The sequence below is a fragment of the Botryllus schlosseri genome, chromosome 2, assembly GCF_051294905.1.
Source record: "Botryllus schlosseri isolate E-star chromosome 2, Bs_hap1, whole genome shotgun sequence".
Lineage (NCBI taxonomy): Eukaryota > Metazoa > Chordata > Ascidiacea > Stolidobranchia > Styelidae > Botryllus > Botryllus schlosseri.
The window spans coordinates 39,725,988-39,743,736 of NC_137237.1; the positions used below are offsets into that span (position 1 = coordinate 39,725,988).

The following is a 17,749-nucleotide window of genomic DNA, read 5'->3' on the forward strand; positions in this document are numbered from 1 at the left end:
AAACTATATGTTATCTTATTCAATGGTATAGCGCAGTGGTTCTCAACCTTTTTTGCTTCACGGACCCCTTTTGACCACCACGGACCCCGCGGACCCCCTCAAGTTTTAGTTGAAATTTGGCCCAATTGTGGTGCAACTGTCATCAGTCTTGTGCGAATATGAACTGTAGGCTTGTGATAAACAGCAACTAAATGATTTTTTTTTGAAAATAACAATATACTATTTAGTTTTACATTTACATTTATGTAGAAATTTGGTAGAATTTTATTATTTCGAAGAAAATTTTGCATCTGTATATCTTGAAGTATGTGGTCTTAAAAATCCGCGACTTCGCTTTGACATGAACGGGTGCCAAAAATTCATTTCCACAAAGATAGATGAAGCCTAACGTAATATTAACGCGTAACGCATCCGACGACACTTTTGGTGTGATCGCAACATTTACGGCGCCAAAAGGAATAAACATATTTTTAATGAACGTTTCACGTCCAGCCTAGTCATTTTTATCCAGCATCTCATCATGAAGTTATTCTAGAATAGTGGTTATGTATTTCACGGGATAAAATGGATTTCGTGTTGAGATTTCATTCCCTTCATTGGGAAATTGGGAAAATACTTCAGGAGTTTTATTTCAAACGACTGTTCACTAATTTTATGACACTGACAACTCCAAATCGCAAAGGTTTCTCAAACATTACGAAGTCATCCTGATTGATCATTGCTATCTCCATATTTTTTATTTTTTCCACATACCCCAACAAAACTTCTCTAAACAGCAATATGTTTGTATCCGTAGGTTATTAGCAATTTGACAATTGAAATGGATTTCATTCCAGACGATTTTTCTGAGGATGTGAGTAATGAGGTTTTAGCGGTTGTGTAGGAAAACTGCCTCATTCTTTCCCTAATTCAAAAAATTAAAAATTAGTTTATTAATCATTTTGCAAATTCAGAGGTCTTGCGTATCCCCTGAAATTGCTTCGCGGACCCCCGGTTGAGAACCACTGGTATAGCGGTTCTACAGCAGTGTATCATCTACATTTCCTTATCATATGGGAATGTAAGTGTGTACCACAATGACTACAACCGCATCGCGTAGGGGCTGAGAATATGACACAAGTATTATTCTAAACTTGTCACGAACAATATTTTGGCTGCTTGTCAGCTGATATATATCGATTCGCGCATAGCCTACATTTGACGAACCTAATTGGCAAAAGTGCATTGAGACTATATTGTCATTCGATAACACACATCCGTTGGCAACGTTACGACACCGGACGTTAAAATTGCTTCGGATGTAATGCCGACAGTTTGCAAGAATTGATTAGCATCGTTAATCCTAAAATGGAGATCTCATATGGGAGCTCTTTAAAAACGAAATAATGAACAGACTAGTTGTACCGGAGGCCAATCCCTATATGATGACGGTGTTGGCCATAACTAGAATGAATTTTAATCGTGTTTGTTGACGTACGATTTGATTGGTATATCTGCTTGCATCTGTCGCCAAGAGATATCAATCATTCATTTGCATTTTCCGGCATTCGTATGGAAAATCAAGAAGCGTCGACTTCTTTTTTTTTCCTGTGCAGTATGTGAATAGACCATCAAATTTCTTTAAAATTATGGGCATTTTACAGTTGCTGTTCATTGTGATCAACATGTGTACGGTCTTCAGGTTAACTGTTGTATAGTTCAATATGTTGAGTGACAGAGTTATGCAGAGTAACTTACAGATTGAAATTAATATCTGATAATGATTTAGCTTTGACACCAATTCCATCAGGTGGAATCAAGTCATATGCACCAGCCCTAAAAGATCTGCAGTCGACGTCGCTTAATTCGGCCGAATTCAGCGGACAAAAGCATCTGTCCTAGTTTATCCTAAAATATATTGATCACTTCATACTCGTGCGTAAAGACACAGCCCATTTAAAATAATGTACGGTTGCGTAATATTGCAGCTATAATACAGTAATTGGCAATGGTCGCAAAAAAAAACGAGTATTAGTTATACATTCAGGTTAGTTCTAGTATACAGTATTTTCTATACGAAACCATTCAACAAATACTGTAGTGGTTCCCAACCTTTTTGGATGTCGGAGCCGCATGAAAATACTCGAGTATAGACTACTTAGAACGACCATTTAAAGGTAGCTAGCCTACCTCTGGATCTCACCATCCAGCTAATTCAAAAGCATGCACATAAACTTCTGTAGATTCTATATCGGTTATTTTAGCAACTATTGACACTGATTGGCGAGTGATGTACATTGAAATACATTAAAAACGCATATCATTACTACAACGTACTAGGGATGGTGTGAACGTGAGGTTCACGTTCCCGTTCTGTGGGTGAACCTCAGAAATTTAGAGGTTCACGTTCACAAACGAACCTTGGTAGGTTCTGCACTGTGAACCTGTTTCATATATTACAATTTTCACTTCATTATAACATCTTTGATGGAGAGTTATTGCATTTCAACTGCGAGCCACTCTATACATGGTGCTGGCAGCATAAGACAGACCAATACTAAACGAAAACGAGCATATACCTTGACAATCTCAAAATTTTTACGTGCTTTGTTGTAAAAGAAATATCCAGTTTTCCGTTTGCGAATATTTAGTGACTCTCTGCTGTGAGCTTGACCCGAAATCACACAACATCACGAGCGAACAGCAAACTACACTACATTTTGTCAGCGAATGATGCTTATTCAACCAATCAATGAAATCTTGACTTCATATGTTTATTGTATCATAAAAACCAAATCCTTGCGATTGGGGTGTTGGCTACTGCCGTAAAACTTGTTAATGGGTAGGCCTAATATCGGTAGCAAGTATAGAAACCCGTTTTACACTCTGTTCAATATCAACGTAGCAATACCCAGACGCCAGAGACATTGTCCGGTCTGGCCTAGACTGTTGTGACGTAAGCTTATATTCCCTTGCAAGTCCTCGTCGACATTGTAGGCAAAGCGACGGAATATATTGATTTTATGGGATTATTATATCATTTAATTGCTCCAGTTGATACATTAGGCGACGTTTAAACGTCAACATGTACTTCAGCATTGTGGCATTATGTGGCCCGAGTCGTCGCTAGGTACCGTGTACATTTATATAGGCTGTCACTTCATTGAACTGTAGGGCTGGAATTAGCAATATGACGTCACGTGACGTCATGAGGTTCACGTTCGCGTTCACACAGAAACTTTCAAAAAGGTTCGCGTTCACACGAACCTGAACCTTTCAGAGGTTCGCACCATCTCTACAACGTACCATTATGTTGTTAATAGCATTCCAAACATTCCAGCACTTGATGCAAAAGTTTACGGGGTATTATACGCTGAGTAATATTGGGCTTATTGTAATTTATAATTGACTATATGAGCCGTTATTTTGATGTTAGTAAAGTTGTGTCAAAATCTACTCTTCACAGAGACGATGAAGGTCTGTGACCACGACCAGCAGAACTCAAGATATATCCTTGTCTGGCGATTCATCCATGAGTTTCACGCTAGTCTGCCGGAATTCTCTTTCCCAGTTTTCAGGTGCGGCCTTAAACGGCTTTACACATAACTAATATCCCTTATTTGAGCATTCATATACATAAATTGACTATAACTATTCACAGAAACAAACAAGAAGTGGCGGCTATAATATCTTTGTGGCATATTTATTAGTCAATCAGAGATGCAAAAAGGCTACCTTGGAGCCGCGGTTGGGAATCACTGCTGTATACTGTGTTACAGTGTAACAAACGCATATAGGTACTAGGTAGGGTTGCATTTAAAACAAACAGGTCGAAAACACGGCCCATATTTAAAACATGTTTTCATTGTTGTTGTTGTTGTTGTTGTTGTTGTTGTTGTTGTTGTTGTTGTTGCTGTTGTTGTTTCCTTTTGTCTTTCTCGGCGTGATGTCACGAAACATAAATTATTACGTCACATTGGATTGACATTGAGAATTGAAAATGGATGCTTCGACGAAAAAGGCTCCCGACCACTGTCATAAACAGACCGAAAATATCTTTACCAGGACTACATCGTTATGCAACATTTTACGGTCGGCGGTCATCATCATCAGAACACCCATTCCGTACCAATTGTCTATATCTACTTGCGATAACTACTGAACCAACGGATATTTGGAGGGTTCCAGCCACTCCATATCGTATGCGCCGACTATATTGGGTGCAAACTGTCCGTATGCTTATACTACATGTTTTTCTAAAGTTTTTGCACGATTATGGCATATTTTTACAACGTTTGAAAAAAAACAAAAAATTTTCAAGGCATTTGTTTAAAACACTTTTTAAAACATGTTTTAAAAACACTATTTTGAAACAGCGTTTGTTTTAAATGCAACCCTACACATAGGATTCAAATAGTACTATTTGACATCCTCACGAACGCAGCGGACTGCGAAACTGTCAAGGTAGTGCGTCTTTACTTTTTCCTCGTTTTCTTTAGTGAGCAATTTCACCTTATTTCTAAACCTTTATGTACCAATCTGTTCTACAAGATGCACTCAATGGTAGTAGGCCTACATTAAAAGAGACTACGAAGCTGGCGTGACCTTGTATGAGTTCATTGTCGATTGTTGCTGTAATGATCGACTTTGTTACACTGTAATCACTCCTCTTGCGGTTAAACGAACGAAGTAGACTGGTTATTGTGCCATAATCTGACGTTAGGAATAGCGAGCTTGTCCGAATTAAGCGGATGATTTTCCGAACTAACTGGAGTTGCTTGCGTGCAATTTTTACTTTTGTTCCGTTCCTTAGCATCTTGACCGAATGAAGCGGTTGTTCTGATGATTCGATGTCCAAATTAAGAGAAGTCGACTGTATATATGCAGGACAGTGTTGATTAGTCGTTTAGTTTCGTCATCAATCGGTTTTGCCAATTTATTGTTTGCTACCAGCACACAATAGCATGTGATATCTGTAACACTGTCGCTATATGACATATTGACTCGAAACAGTAACCTATTTGTTATTTGGGCTTTCCGTCGGCACGTTGCAGCGGCATTTATATACAATTTCATGTTTGCATGACGATATAATAAACAGCATTCGATTCAGCATTCCATTGCCAAGCGTTGAGGAGGGCCACCGTGTCGCAATCAATCAAACCACGTTTCCTTCCTGACGTTACGAGCTGCTACGCACGTTACTTGACTATGTAGTTGTCGTTTTGAAATATATATTGGAAAAGTTATCAAACCGACTACATCCATTAACTATTCACCGACATGATGATACTACTACCAAGAACAGAATTCTAGTCTAATTAGACTAATTTAGAGCGAAATGCCAGTGATCTAATTCTAATCCAATTTGTGAAAATTTTATATGCACTCGTTTTAATTCGAATCTAATTTATGTTTTCCTGAAATTGCTACAGGAGAACTGTATAGTGCGAAACGAGCCAAGCTTGCGGTACAGACATTTGCCGTTCTCGTGCTTATGGGAATGAACTCTGAACTTGATTCAACTTCCCAGTTTTTGCGAATTCAGTATTTCTAAATCGAATCTGATTTGGAAAAATTATATAGTTATAATCCTAAACACGAATCTATTATGGAAAAACGGTGTAGCTATAATTCTAATTCTTGTCTAATTTGGACAAAAACTGTGAAGCTATCATTCTGACTCGACTAATTTGGAAACACTGGAAAATTTCTCGCGGCATAATTCTGCTATTATCTCAACGGTCAATGAGAGTTATAAATGCAAATAGCGGATCAATTATATAATTGCGGTACGAAAATTGAAATGTATCGGTAGTTCAATATGTCCTTCACGCTGCTACAATATCATTATGCAACGTCTTCGCTGGAGTGCTAAAACCCACAATTTAATGCGTGCGGTATATAGGCCTCTGCACATGCCATATCGTAGTCGCCATATCGGGCGGGTGCGATTCACTGCATAGCCGCAAAAACAATAAGAAAGCTTGAGTAACAAGAGTTATTTATGCTATAGTAAGTATACTTACAAAATGGCGTATGCATTAAAGATGATTGTTTCTATGCTGGTTGTGACTGCGTGGATGGGTCAAAATTTCGCCAGTGAAGCTTGTAAGTTTTAACTTGTATTTGTATGTAAATTTCCTCGCAATTTGTATCGCATACTCTCAGAGTGCGTACATTCAGAAAGAGAAGTGCGTATATTCACGCCCAAAGGTGGCGCGCGAAAACAGAAACAACCTCATAATTGTACTGCGGTGTCAAGCAATAAGAATCTTGTAATCCAAATGGTGGTTGATAAATTAGAATAATCACGAATCCAGTATGAAGGAATGTAAGCACGTAGGATTTATAACAATGCCTTACCTCAGAGTTTTCAAATAGAAATTGCGTCGCGGGGTAATTCAAACCTTCAAATTGCTCGCGGGCCCGGCCCACAAGTGATTCCAAAATGATACCGCATGCACTTGATATTCTCTTTAATACTTCAATATCAAGTCTATATACCTAATAGTATATAAAATTATGATGACATATCATGGATCATGGGGGTTCTATTCTAGCAATATACTTTTATTCGTGAACAATAGAATTGACAAAATGCGATGATTGATCAGTCTAGTACAGTTATGAACCGCTAAAGTAATGGAGCTAACGACGATATAAGTTGGCGTATTTCCATGCCTTCTTTTTAGTCAAAATCTGCATGGCATTGGCCGAACGTATGAGCTGTGAGGAATACATGAGATTTGACTGCAAACGCGGATGTTGGAAATTGGAGGCAGGGCACCATTTGAGTCAAAAGTTGTATAGCAGTGCGACCATGGATACTTGAATTATATTTTTCTGTAACAATAATATATTTTCCATGGAACCTGCGTATAACGGTTACGCATTGCCGTTTTCGTTTCTGTGAACAACTGTCTTAGTACAACTATATGTGTGCATCATTCTGTGCAACTGTTCAGTATGCTTTCTGTGACTTTCTCGAGTTCGCGGTTCTTCCATATATTACTGAAAAAAATGATCCTCTCTCCGCCCAAGTGTTCGGTATTAGCGGTAGAGCTGGTGGTGGATGATGACTTCGAAAATGCCAGAAGCGGAAATGTACATCGTTAAGTCATGTTTATGTCACACGGATAAGACTATTTACGAGCCGAAATGACGGTCCGCCAAAGCAGGTTTATCACCCAGTGGTTTCCAACCTTTTAGGGGGCGACTCCAGTTCCAATTTGAAAATGTTCCGTTCCAGCCCAGAATTTGATATGCTGATTACTAAAAAGTTCAGCACCTTTGCCCTGACTTACTCTTGGCCAATTTTGTAATCTTACTACGTTAAACGTCTTCCCTCCCCGATTCCCAGAATGTAAGCAAACCATCCCCGGTTTAGAACCACTGTCCTTGAGTAAAGCATCCAAACAGCCTTAACCGACTCCTGGAATGTACCGTTACCTAATAGTTACGATTATAATTAGACTTATTTCAGTAAATGATGGTTATTTTTATTCATTTTTTATTACATTTCCGCGAGGGCGTCAAAGCCGATATTAAATTCGCGCGAGGCGCAATGAAAGATTTCAAGCAGTATACATCTGCTTAAAAATAATATTGTTGATATTGATTTACGAGAAACATATGCCTACTTCAGGCCTTCAAAATTCCGGACATTTTTACATATTTTAGAGTTTTCTCCCGGACACAGTTTGAAAATTCCGGACGTATGGCAATACTAAACTAGAGTAAAACTGCAACACCGCAGTCGGGTGGTTATAATGCGACTTATGAACTTCTCGACATTTGCTGTCTAGAGCGATTAATAAATGGAAGTATAGGCTATTTCCTGAAAAGACTCAACATTTGTTGCAATTGTACCGAATAATACAATTATTTCTCCATCAACTCAGAATTGCTTTGCGGACAGGATGAAATCGTCTGGCGGGCCATGCGTTTGATATCCTCCCTTTACACCATGACTTAATCAGATGTCAGAATGTATGTTTGAAAAAGCAACCAAAATAAAAAAGCTATAGCGATTGAATGTACACAAAGAACGAGAAACGCCGATATATTATGTTGATTGTGCAGTAATTAAATCGAAACACACAAGTAAGGAAATGCTGTTCAGTCGCTAACAAGTGGAGGTCAAATATTCGATCGACACCCCAGATCTGGGTTTCTAAATTCTGAGGTAGGTTCAGTTTTCTTGTGTCACCTTTTGGGTGTGAATGCACACTCAGTGTAACATTGCATAAAACCACAAATCTTTGCTCATATTGGTTCGTCAAAATCGCATCTAATTCTGTTCTGATCCAGGTGTGGAGCTTTCCGGGTGGCGAATTTCAGGGGACTATCTCTTCAAGTTGTTCAACGAAAAGGTGACCCCAGTAATGGCAAAAGCAAAGTGCTCGGGTTTCGGTGGAAATCTAGCGGCTGGAGTAATGAGAAACCAAGACTTCGCGCGGTATGAATCTTTGCTCCAGACAATATTATTAGCTGTGATCGCTCTGCGTCAGACTTGTACAAACTACCGATTTATTTCACGTACAAGCATAGCAATGGCTATAAAGGTGTTCAAATAAATGCTGTGAAGTTATAAAAATGTGCCTTAAACTAGATGCCATATATTTTGAATATCGACTGAATATATCAAGTTTATTGGTGAAATGCTTGTCATCGGTTTTGTTTGTTTGTTTAAGGTTTTCATGGTATTTGTCTACTACTATGGTCATTTACACCAGGCCAATTTCTTAATTTTTATTCTGTAAAGTTTGGGTGTTACCAGTATCGGCTCATAATTCTGTTGCACAGTATTTCATTAAATACAGGAAATCAACTTTATGTAATCATAGATACGTCAGTGACAGTCCTGACGTGGGAGGTCGCGGCCGGATGCCGTGGGTTGGATTCGAAAAAGTGGACGGGGACTGGATGTGGGTTGACGAGGGTGCCACTAATTCAGACACTACCGCTTGGAACTCGGAAGAACCAAACAATAAAACCGGTAACCAAGAGTACGCCCAAATATGGGCAGCCGTGGACGGGAAACTGTTCCTGAATGACGAGGGAGGTCGACGTAAACAACCCTACATTTGTGAGATATACCTTGGAAGTGTCTAAAATGTGTTACTGATTCTAGCAAATATTTCCACGTTAGAGTGATGCATACGAGATAGTAGGCTACAACTATTGCAGGCGAAATATAAACTTGTACTACAGAGATGTAATTGCTTGTTTTCGATTCTTCGGTGGGAGATAGGGCTTGGGAGTAGTTGTAAGCAATGTTCCCTCTAAGCTGCGCACGTGCGCAAATGCGCAGTGCTGAAGCGGTCACTGCGCACAGAAAATCTAAGCTGCGCACAAAAAATCCCTAGTGATGTTTTTTAAGTCGTTGCGCACTGTTGTCCAAGGGACCACGCAGGCGCGCAAACTCGTGAAAAATTAGAGGGAACATTGCCAGGGGCAAATAGTGTTATCGCTGAAGTCTTACACCGAGGTACAAGTGCGGCCCGCAAAGGTAAATATTGTGCTCCGTGAAGAAATGAGACTATGCAATCACGAGCACCTAACGAAAAATCTTTTCTTTTAGTATGGTCTCGTACGCGTGAGCGATACTGACATAATTTCAATAGCGCATTATTTTCTAGGAATGGCGAAATAACATGGTTTAACAAAGTTATAAATAACAATGGGCTAGCTCGAAGTTAGTCTGCGAGAAACTAGCGCATAGGCTTCTCCGCGTGTCATGAACATTGCGTAAGATTTCCTCAGGACCGTAACTGTCGCACCCCAAACCCTCAATTAGAGGGCCGAGATCGAAGGGAGCCCAAAATTATTTCGTGAATTAGCATAAATCATGGTGTATTTTTTGGGAAATTTTCAAAATATATTGTCAAATTAATTTTGTCAAATATATTGATTATTGCACCCTTCCCATAACAAAAAATACGCGTGATTAAGAGAAATGGGCATATGAAGTTATAGGCTATGTGACATGCGACTCCGAGAAGTGCGCCAAAACGATCAGCAGCGAGAAAACCTTGACCGAAAAGGACTGTCCTATATGCTGACCGAAAACTTCGATTCATACATATAAGTTTAATTGTCCATAGGCGCGTAAATGGCTGGCGCTGAATGTTCATGTGCTGGCGATCCGAGTCCCACAAGACAAATGCCATGTCGAGTAGAAAAATACCAATTTTAAATCGTGTTCGAGTTTTAGTTTAGTACAGCGGTTCCCAACCGAGGGGGGGGGGAATTCCCCCCTTGGGGGGACTTTGAAATTGTTAGGGAGGAATCTGGCTAAATTTTTTTAGGGAAAATCTGGCTTTGCATTGTATCGGAAGATACACTGGGTTCACAAGGTTTTTAGATTTGTATGGTATAGAACTTTTAAGTCGAAATTAGTTCTTTGCAGTTGTATGTTTCTTTGGCGGATTTCAAGCTAGGTGTATGTTTAAATGCCATCCGTAGATATTACACCCCCTGATAAAGTGAGGCTCACGAGACGATTGCGTTGGGTCTGCGACAGCCTCTCGACCAAATTGCTAAAGCAGGAAAACGTCAAGCCGAGTTCAGCACAAAGCCGCTAGTGAAATTGTTTAACTTTTTAAGCCGACATATGAGCTAACGTGAAAAACATACCGTACCAAATTCATCGATTCAACTCAAGTCCGTAGCAAGCGGACTTGGTGATTTATTTTCCGTGAGCCGCTACCCGACCGGTCAAAAACAGGTCAAATTTGACTGTACTCTACCAAAGTTTAGTGCGGTCCGCATTCGCCATAGTTCGGCCATATCTGAATATGTTGGCCATTAATTGCTCAGACAACAAATGATTGCGCATTAAAAAGCACATTTTCAGTCACAGGCAACACAGGACCTACCTTTTCTAACACACCTCATTCGATCAGCTTCACCGGTAAATCTGATTATATGAGCAGAGAGAGGATAAAAATGGATAGCAATAGATATATGCAATTCCCGATCATATTGACCGATTCAATCATGAATCATATAAAATTTTCGCGCTGCGCGTTCAGACGACACAACCACCCTAATGGGCCCCGATGTAGATGATAAGTATTTGCAAAAAGCGCAGAGCCCGATAGGGGGGGGGGTCTGGGGGGCAAAGCCCCGCAGAAGTTCGGTTTATCACCTTATGTGGGGGGCTGGTTGCGCACTATTGTCCAAGGGCCTGCGCAGAGAGTTAACGTGTTTGCGCAGACTCGTGAAAAATCAGAGGGAACATTGGTTGTAAGTGGGGCTGATCAATATCGAGTATCTGAGTGATTCGAGTGGGGTCGAGTATCACTCATGACGACGTAGGAACAAAATAAAACATGTGGTTGTGTCAAACTTGTACCTTTTATGCGACCACAAAGATGGTAATGCCAGTTGTAGCTCTTTCGAAGTCAATTTTGTATTTTTAGGCCATGCTAAACATGATCACGACTTCGCAGTAGCTTTGCACTACATGTTTCGTAAGCTGCGATGCCCCCAGTCTAGTTCCCAAGGCTTGCGGGATGGAAAATATATTGGAATCTATAATTTTGGCTGATAAATTAACCTTTATTGGCGAGGAATGTATCATTTTAGTACTTGAAAAATCATCTCTCACTGCTCGATTCGAATCAGTAGTCGATTCAGATTCGAAAACTGGAATCATTGTGCGCAACCATCGTTGTTAGTAACTTGCCAAACAATATTCTATCTATGGTCTATGGCAGGGGTGTCAAACTCAAGTTGCGTCGCGGGCCGGATTCAAACCTTTGGATGGCTCGCGGGCCTGATCAATCAAATGATTTCAAAATGCTACCTCAAAATCCATGCCCTCATTTTTCTTGAATCAATTGTTACTAAGCCCACCCCTACATACATAATCGTATATATTACATATATTACGTATCTTATGGATTCTATTCTACCAACACCTTTATTCGCAAATAATGGAATTTGCAAAAAGTACGATAATTGGCCGGTGAAATAGTTATAAACCGCTAAAACAATGGCTGTAACGACGACATATGTTGGCAAATTTATATGCCCCGTTTGATTTAGCCGTAATCTGGCGGCAGCCGTGGGTATGCGTTGTGAGGAGTTAGCCCCGCGGTCATTGGAAATAGGTTTATCAGTATTATACCGCGACTTGGGTTTATGTGGAGGTCGGGGATCTTTTGAACGAAAACTGATATAGAATTGCGATAACAAATATTTGAATTACATTTTTGTGGCTATTTTTCTTTATGTAACCTGCTTATACGGTTTCACATTGGCGTTTTTGCTTCTGCGAATAACTACATTTGGCCCATATTGTAGACGTCAGTGTGCATGTGCACTTTTTGCCTTTACGGAATTGGGTGTCAGTATCTGCGATGGTTCCTAATAGCGATTAGAGTGAAACCTTGTAACACCGCTGTGGAATCGTTTTAAAGTGGTCCATGATCATTGATCATACTCGACATTTGTTATCCTGACGGATGATTGCATTGAAGTATTTCTTACTAAAATTTAAAAAAAAAATTGAGAATGTGCTGCATAATACAAGAATTTTTCCAATCTACTCAGAATTGCTTCGCGGGCCGGATAAAATCGTCTGGCGGGCCGGATGCGGCCCGCGGGCCGTATGTTTGACACCCCTGGTCTATGGGCTATGGTCACGTGACTGCTTGCACGTAGCCTCAATCGGCTGGTTAGCACGCTTTTTCGTCTATTGTGCTATAGGCTATATTGAGATATACTACCAAGTTATAGTAAATATTCGTTGTACCGCTGTTAACATATTACAATTGTTCAGATAAAGTCATTTAAGATGTTTCTTTCAGATATGTTTTATGTGCCTGCTCTATACGTGGTTGGTACTCTTGAAGGCAAAATACATATCCGTTGTGTGGTGGAGTCGTATCGCGGCACCTAACACTGATATCAAGCAGATTTTGTCAAATGACCATTTGTACTCACGTAGGAGTAGGAGTAGCGACTTACAAGTCAGTTAAAAGTAAAGTATTCTAGTTTTAGTCATTCCAAAAAAAGACTAAAAGATGTCAAGCAGGTGTAGAAGTAGTCTCAACTCATATCCACTTGACGAGGTATTCTCAGTGGCAAAATCTACTCGAATTAGATTATTTTCATACTTTTAGCTGTTATTGGGCGATGACCACTTTCAAAATTGTAGGATGCATCTTCGTGACTCAGAATGACCAGTGACACTGCCAAGATGTAGAATCGTCAGAAGTGTACTGAATTACAAAGATGCAGGGGTTCTATTGCCCAGCTGTCATGGCCGGATGTATATTGACTCTCCTTTGTGCGATCAGTGACCAATATTGGTTGCAGTTGAATACAAAATGCCGTTGAAGATTACTCAATTCGCCGTTATAAGTAAGTAAGACAATGTGCTAAGCTGAAACGCTCTGTTAGAAATGGTACAACATTTGGTGTAGCGGAACTACACGCAAGTAAAACAGGCTTGAGCATTGGTTCAATAAGTCAGGAAACAGGGCCAGTTATGTACAGAAATGCTCAATTACTCGTGAATGCATGTGAATTGAGAATACAAACTAATCTGTAGCTAAGCTAAGACCACATAAGCATGATTCAGTCCGCATCCGACATTCTCTCCATGTCCGAACTATCGTGACGAGTTCTGGATTTAGTACAGTGTATGTAATTTACACGGTCTACGACAATGTTCTTAGCCAGGGGTCCTTCGAGTAAGAAGCACCAAATGAAGGGGTACGAGACGCCTTGTGAAATTATGCCTATTCGCTATCTGGACCCCAAACTTGCATTGCAAACCAACCACAAATATTATACTTTACTAGGCAGATTTATTCAACACCAAAAATTTCTTCACCATCCGCGCCATTTTATTGATTTTAACTGAGGCACCATCAGACGCGGGGTTGAGAATAGGCAGGCGGTGAAAGAAATTTTATCGAAACACCATGGGCTACGAGCGCTATAGGGTCAAGAAACACAAAGTTAAACAAGTATTTGATAGATAGGTTTTGGTAACGCTCAGCAATAAAAGAGTGAGAAAAAGTATTATGACGAGTTTACTGGGAACAGAAGATTTAGTCAGATTTAATGTTTTACAAATACAGAAGATCTAATTGCTTGTAGAATTTCTAAACTATACAAAAACATGGTGGGGATAATATATTTGTTGTTGTTGTTGTTGTTGTTAGTATTGAAATATATGGTGTTCGGCTACTATGGCCTTTTATACACCAGGTCTAAAGAGTCTGATAAATCCATTGGCGTCACAATGTCTGCCTGTGAGGATAACCAATTCAGCCACCGGTAGTAAAATCCGTATAGATCTGATAACAGTTTTGTGAGCTGAAACGGTATGCCTAGATTCGCCGCTGTCGTCTTCAAGTGATCGCGGTGAGGCGAATAGCGTTTGCAATCAATTAAAAAGTACTCGACCGTCTCGTCGATATCGCACGTGTCGCATAAATCAGTGTCGTGACATCCGATTCTGCGACGGGGCCAGTAAATTCTGAAGTGGCCTGTTCGCAATCTTATCAGAATTGATGAGATTGTTCGCAAAGATGTGCTGCAGCTTGGCATGATTGTTTCCGAAGCGAATATCTCGCGATATTGCGAATAATCATCTGATTCTTTGAATTCATCAATCCGTCTTTCCTCACAGTGTTTGGCGATTTGCGACCTTAGTTCCTTGAGTGACAGCGAGATTTGTTTGACCCCACGAGCTGGGGTTGAGCATGCTGCACTTCTGGCTAGCTGATCCGGCTGCTCGTTTTGACCCACTCCTCTGTGTCCAGGAATCCATATTAGATGCGTAGTTATGTTACGTCGCGACAGATTTCTGCAAGAAAGATTTGAGTAATTAAAGAATTCTCATATTGACGATTGGCTATCGCACAAAGGGCACTTAGACTGTCTGTAAAAATAGCTATTTCACAATGTGAGCGAAGATTGATTTCAGCCCGTAAAAGACCCTTTAATATCCCTGCAAGCTCCGCAGTAAATACGGACCCTTGCTGTGGACGGCGACATAATAAGAGCATTTAGAGCCCTCGACAAATAATCCTGCGCCACATCCGTGGTCGTCACTGTAGATCAGTGGTTCTTAACCTTGCCACCAGCGCCCCCCAAGGGGCGCTGGCGATTTTGAAGGGGGCGAAAATGCTCAGGGGCGATATGGGGGGAGCTAGGCTCAGGGGGGCGATAAGGGGGCGCTGAAGAAAATTGGCTTCGCAGTAGATGATGTGGTAGTAGGACATATCCTTAAGGAATATTCAGAACAAATTTACATCACAGAAAACATGTCAAATACGAACATGTTTGCTACATATGTTTTCATAAATGTACTGGGTTATTATAATTCATATAAAGCAAATTGCGTGTACTTTTAGATCGCCAATTTCCCGTTATTTAAAACACTGCCGTCACGATTGCTAGGGTTATTTTCAACAAAATGTTTTGAATTAGGTATTATATTCCACATCGCACAGCGTGTGAAAATCGAAGAAGGAGGCACTGTATATCACTTCTGATTGAGAGTGAGAGCCCCTCGTACATAGCATAAGTTTTGAAGCTTTGTGCACGAAATGAATAACTAAATACTATTGTATTTGAGAGCTACAAAATTAAATCGTCAGAATATTTCTTCATCGTATCATAAAGGATGATATTATCTCGTGTTGTGGTCACAGCCTCCCACGAACGTTCTATAATATGAGTTGCTATGTTTGGAATACAGTCATGTTAAAATTAATAACTGGGTACAGTACTAAATTCAATGTGAGCAGATAAATGCATCCCATTCTCAGTTGACTTACTTATAGTTACACGAATCACTAAGACAAAATCCGAACCACAGGGTATATGAAACCGTACCCGATTGTTGTTTTAACAACCTTGATTAGACCCTGATTATTCCAATTATTACATATTATTGTATGGTTTATTACAGTCGAATGGTCCTCGAGCGCGATTAAAGCGCGAAATGTATCGAATACCAAAGTCCCAAAAAGACCGACTGAACTTTGGCCTCTTACCAATACCGAAACTCTCGCAAGCCAAACCCCCAATCCGTTAGCTCGAAGAGTGCCCTAAATTTTTTCGGTGAATGAAAATAAATTAAACATCATGTTATGACGACTACCTCACGGAAGAATACGCATCATTAAAGAAAATAGAAATAGGCATTTCGGCGTCGGCCATTACCACGCCACGATGCAGGAAGACATATGAAGTTCCGGTGAATTTGGGACTCCGAGAAGTTCGTCAAAAATATCGTCAGCGAGAAAACCTTAGCCGAAGAGGATTGCCCTTATGTTGAGCGTAAACTTCGATGCATATAAGTCTAATTGTTCATATGTGATTAAATCGCTCGTGCCGAATTATCATGTCGTCGCAATCTGCACCCACAGGACAAATAACATCCATCACAAAAAATTATTTTTCAGTGACGAAATACCAATTTTGAATCGTGTGCTAACTTTTGTTTAATACGACTATATAGCGGACGAGAGATAACAAAATCACATGTAACGATTTATTTGTACCATCGGGCACGCCCGAATATGTTCAATTATTAATTACGTGGCCTTCAATTTCCAATACAACAGCTCACTCAGCGCTACTGGTAAATCTGATTACATGGGCTGAGAGGATAAAAAGTTTATAGTGACACAGGCTATATATGCATTACGCGATTACAACCTATTTCATTAATGGAATATAGAAAAGTTTGGCTCCTAGGGCGACGAGGCCACATAAACTTAGCTGACCATCAAAATGAGAACGAGGGTCTTGGGGGCGAAGCCCACACGAGTTTGGTTTATCACACTATGGGTGACCAAGATAATCATTTGTTTAGAGGGGCTGACAAAGTGCTGTTACGGCCCTCCCTCTGACCCATTGTCTTTATTACAGTCCTTACAATATGAGGTGGGGGGCGCTGGAGCACGATAATTTTTGAAAGGGGGCGCTGGAGGAAAAAAGGTTAAGAACCACTGCTGTAGATCATGGTGTGATTTCTACATATGTCATTAATGTACTGGTTACAAGATAGTTCTAAACCATACAGACATGTCTTAAGTTCGGGGTTGATCACAGAACGTTTGTTGCCATAGGTGGGCTTGTCAATACCAATGAATGGATTGTGAGTTTTGTTTTGTTGCTCTATAACTAAAATATGCTGAGGTAGCCATAGGAGTAGCCGTCGGCGCTCGACTAGAAGTGGAAGTACCGCTCTAAATTTCCACTCAAGTAGAACTAGAAGTCGAGATTTACAAGTAAGGAAAAATTAAGTATTTTAGGCATAGTTTTGCCTAAGAAACTGCTAACTGTCTAGTACAAGTAAAAGTAGTCTAAAATCATAACCACTTGAGGAAGTAGCGTGAGTAGGCCTAATGTACTTGAAGTACATAGAAAAGTAAAAGTACTTCGTGACCACCTCTGGAATCAAGATACGAAATTCGTCTCGTGTACAGACACCATCTCGTTTTATAGCAGCTGAATGTAGCAATATAGATTACGATTCTTGCAGTGACTATGAAGTGGTCAAAGTGGATAGCGTGGCTATTCAAGTGAAAGAAAAATGATACTGTAAGTGTCAGTTACATGCACAAGTAGCAGTTCCCAAGACTTTACTTAAAGTACTTTGTTACTGGTCACCTATATGAACTTTACGTAACGTTTCCTGATCTGTTCAGCCAGTCACCGAGAAAGCTTCCTGTTAAACGCGGTACTTCATAGAGGCTTTGAGTGTAAGGTTCAGATGAGGTTGGTCACA

The 17,749-nt window shown here is 40.2% G+C and overlaps 1 protein-coding gene and 1 long non-coding RNA gene across 2 annotated transcripts in view; one reads left to right on the forward strand and one right to left on the reverse strand.

The window, feature by feature from the left end:
* The window catches only part of LOC145459277 (uncharacterized), a 416,587-nt gene that overhangs the window by 50,433 nt on the left and 348,405 nt on the right, over positions 1–17,749 (reverse strand). The window lies entirely within an intron of this gene.
* On the forward strand, positions 5,972–9,198 carry LOC145434648 (C-type lectin lectoxin-Thr1-like). The gene is made up of 3 exons (XM_080311985.1): positions 5,972–6,090; positions 8,293–8,440; positions 8,829–9,198. Exons 1-3 carry the CDS (start codon positions 6,012–6,014, stop codon positions 9,094–9,096), a joined length of 495 nt encoding a protein of 164 aa, XP_080168111.1. The 5' UTR covers positions 5,972–6,011; the 3' UTR covers positions 9,097–9,198.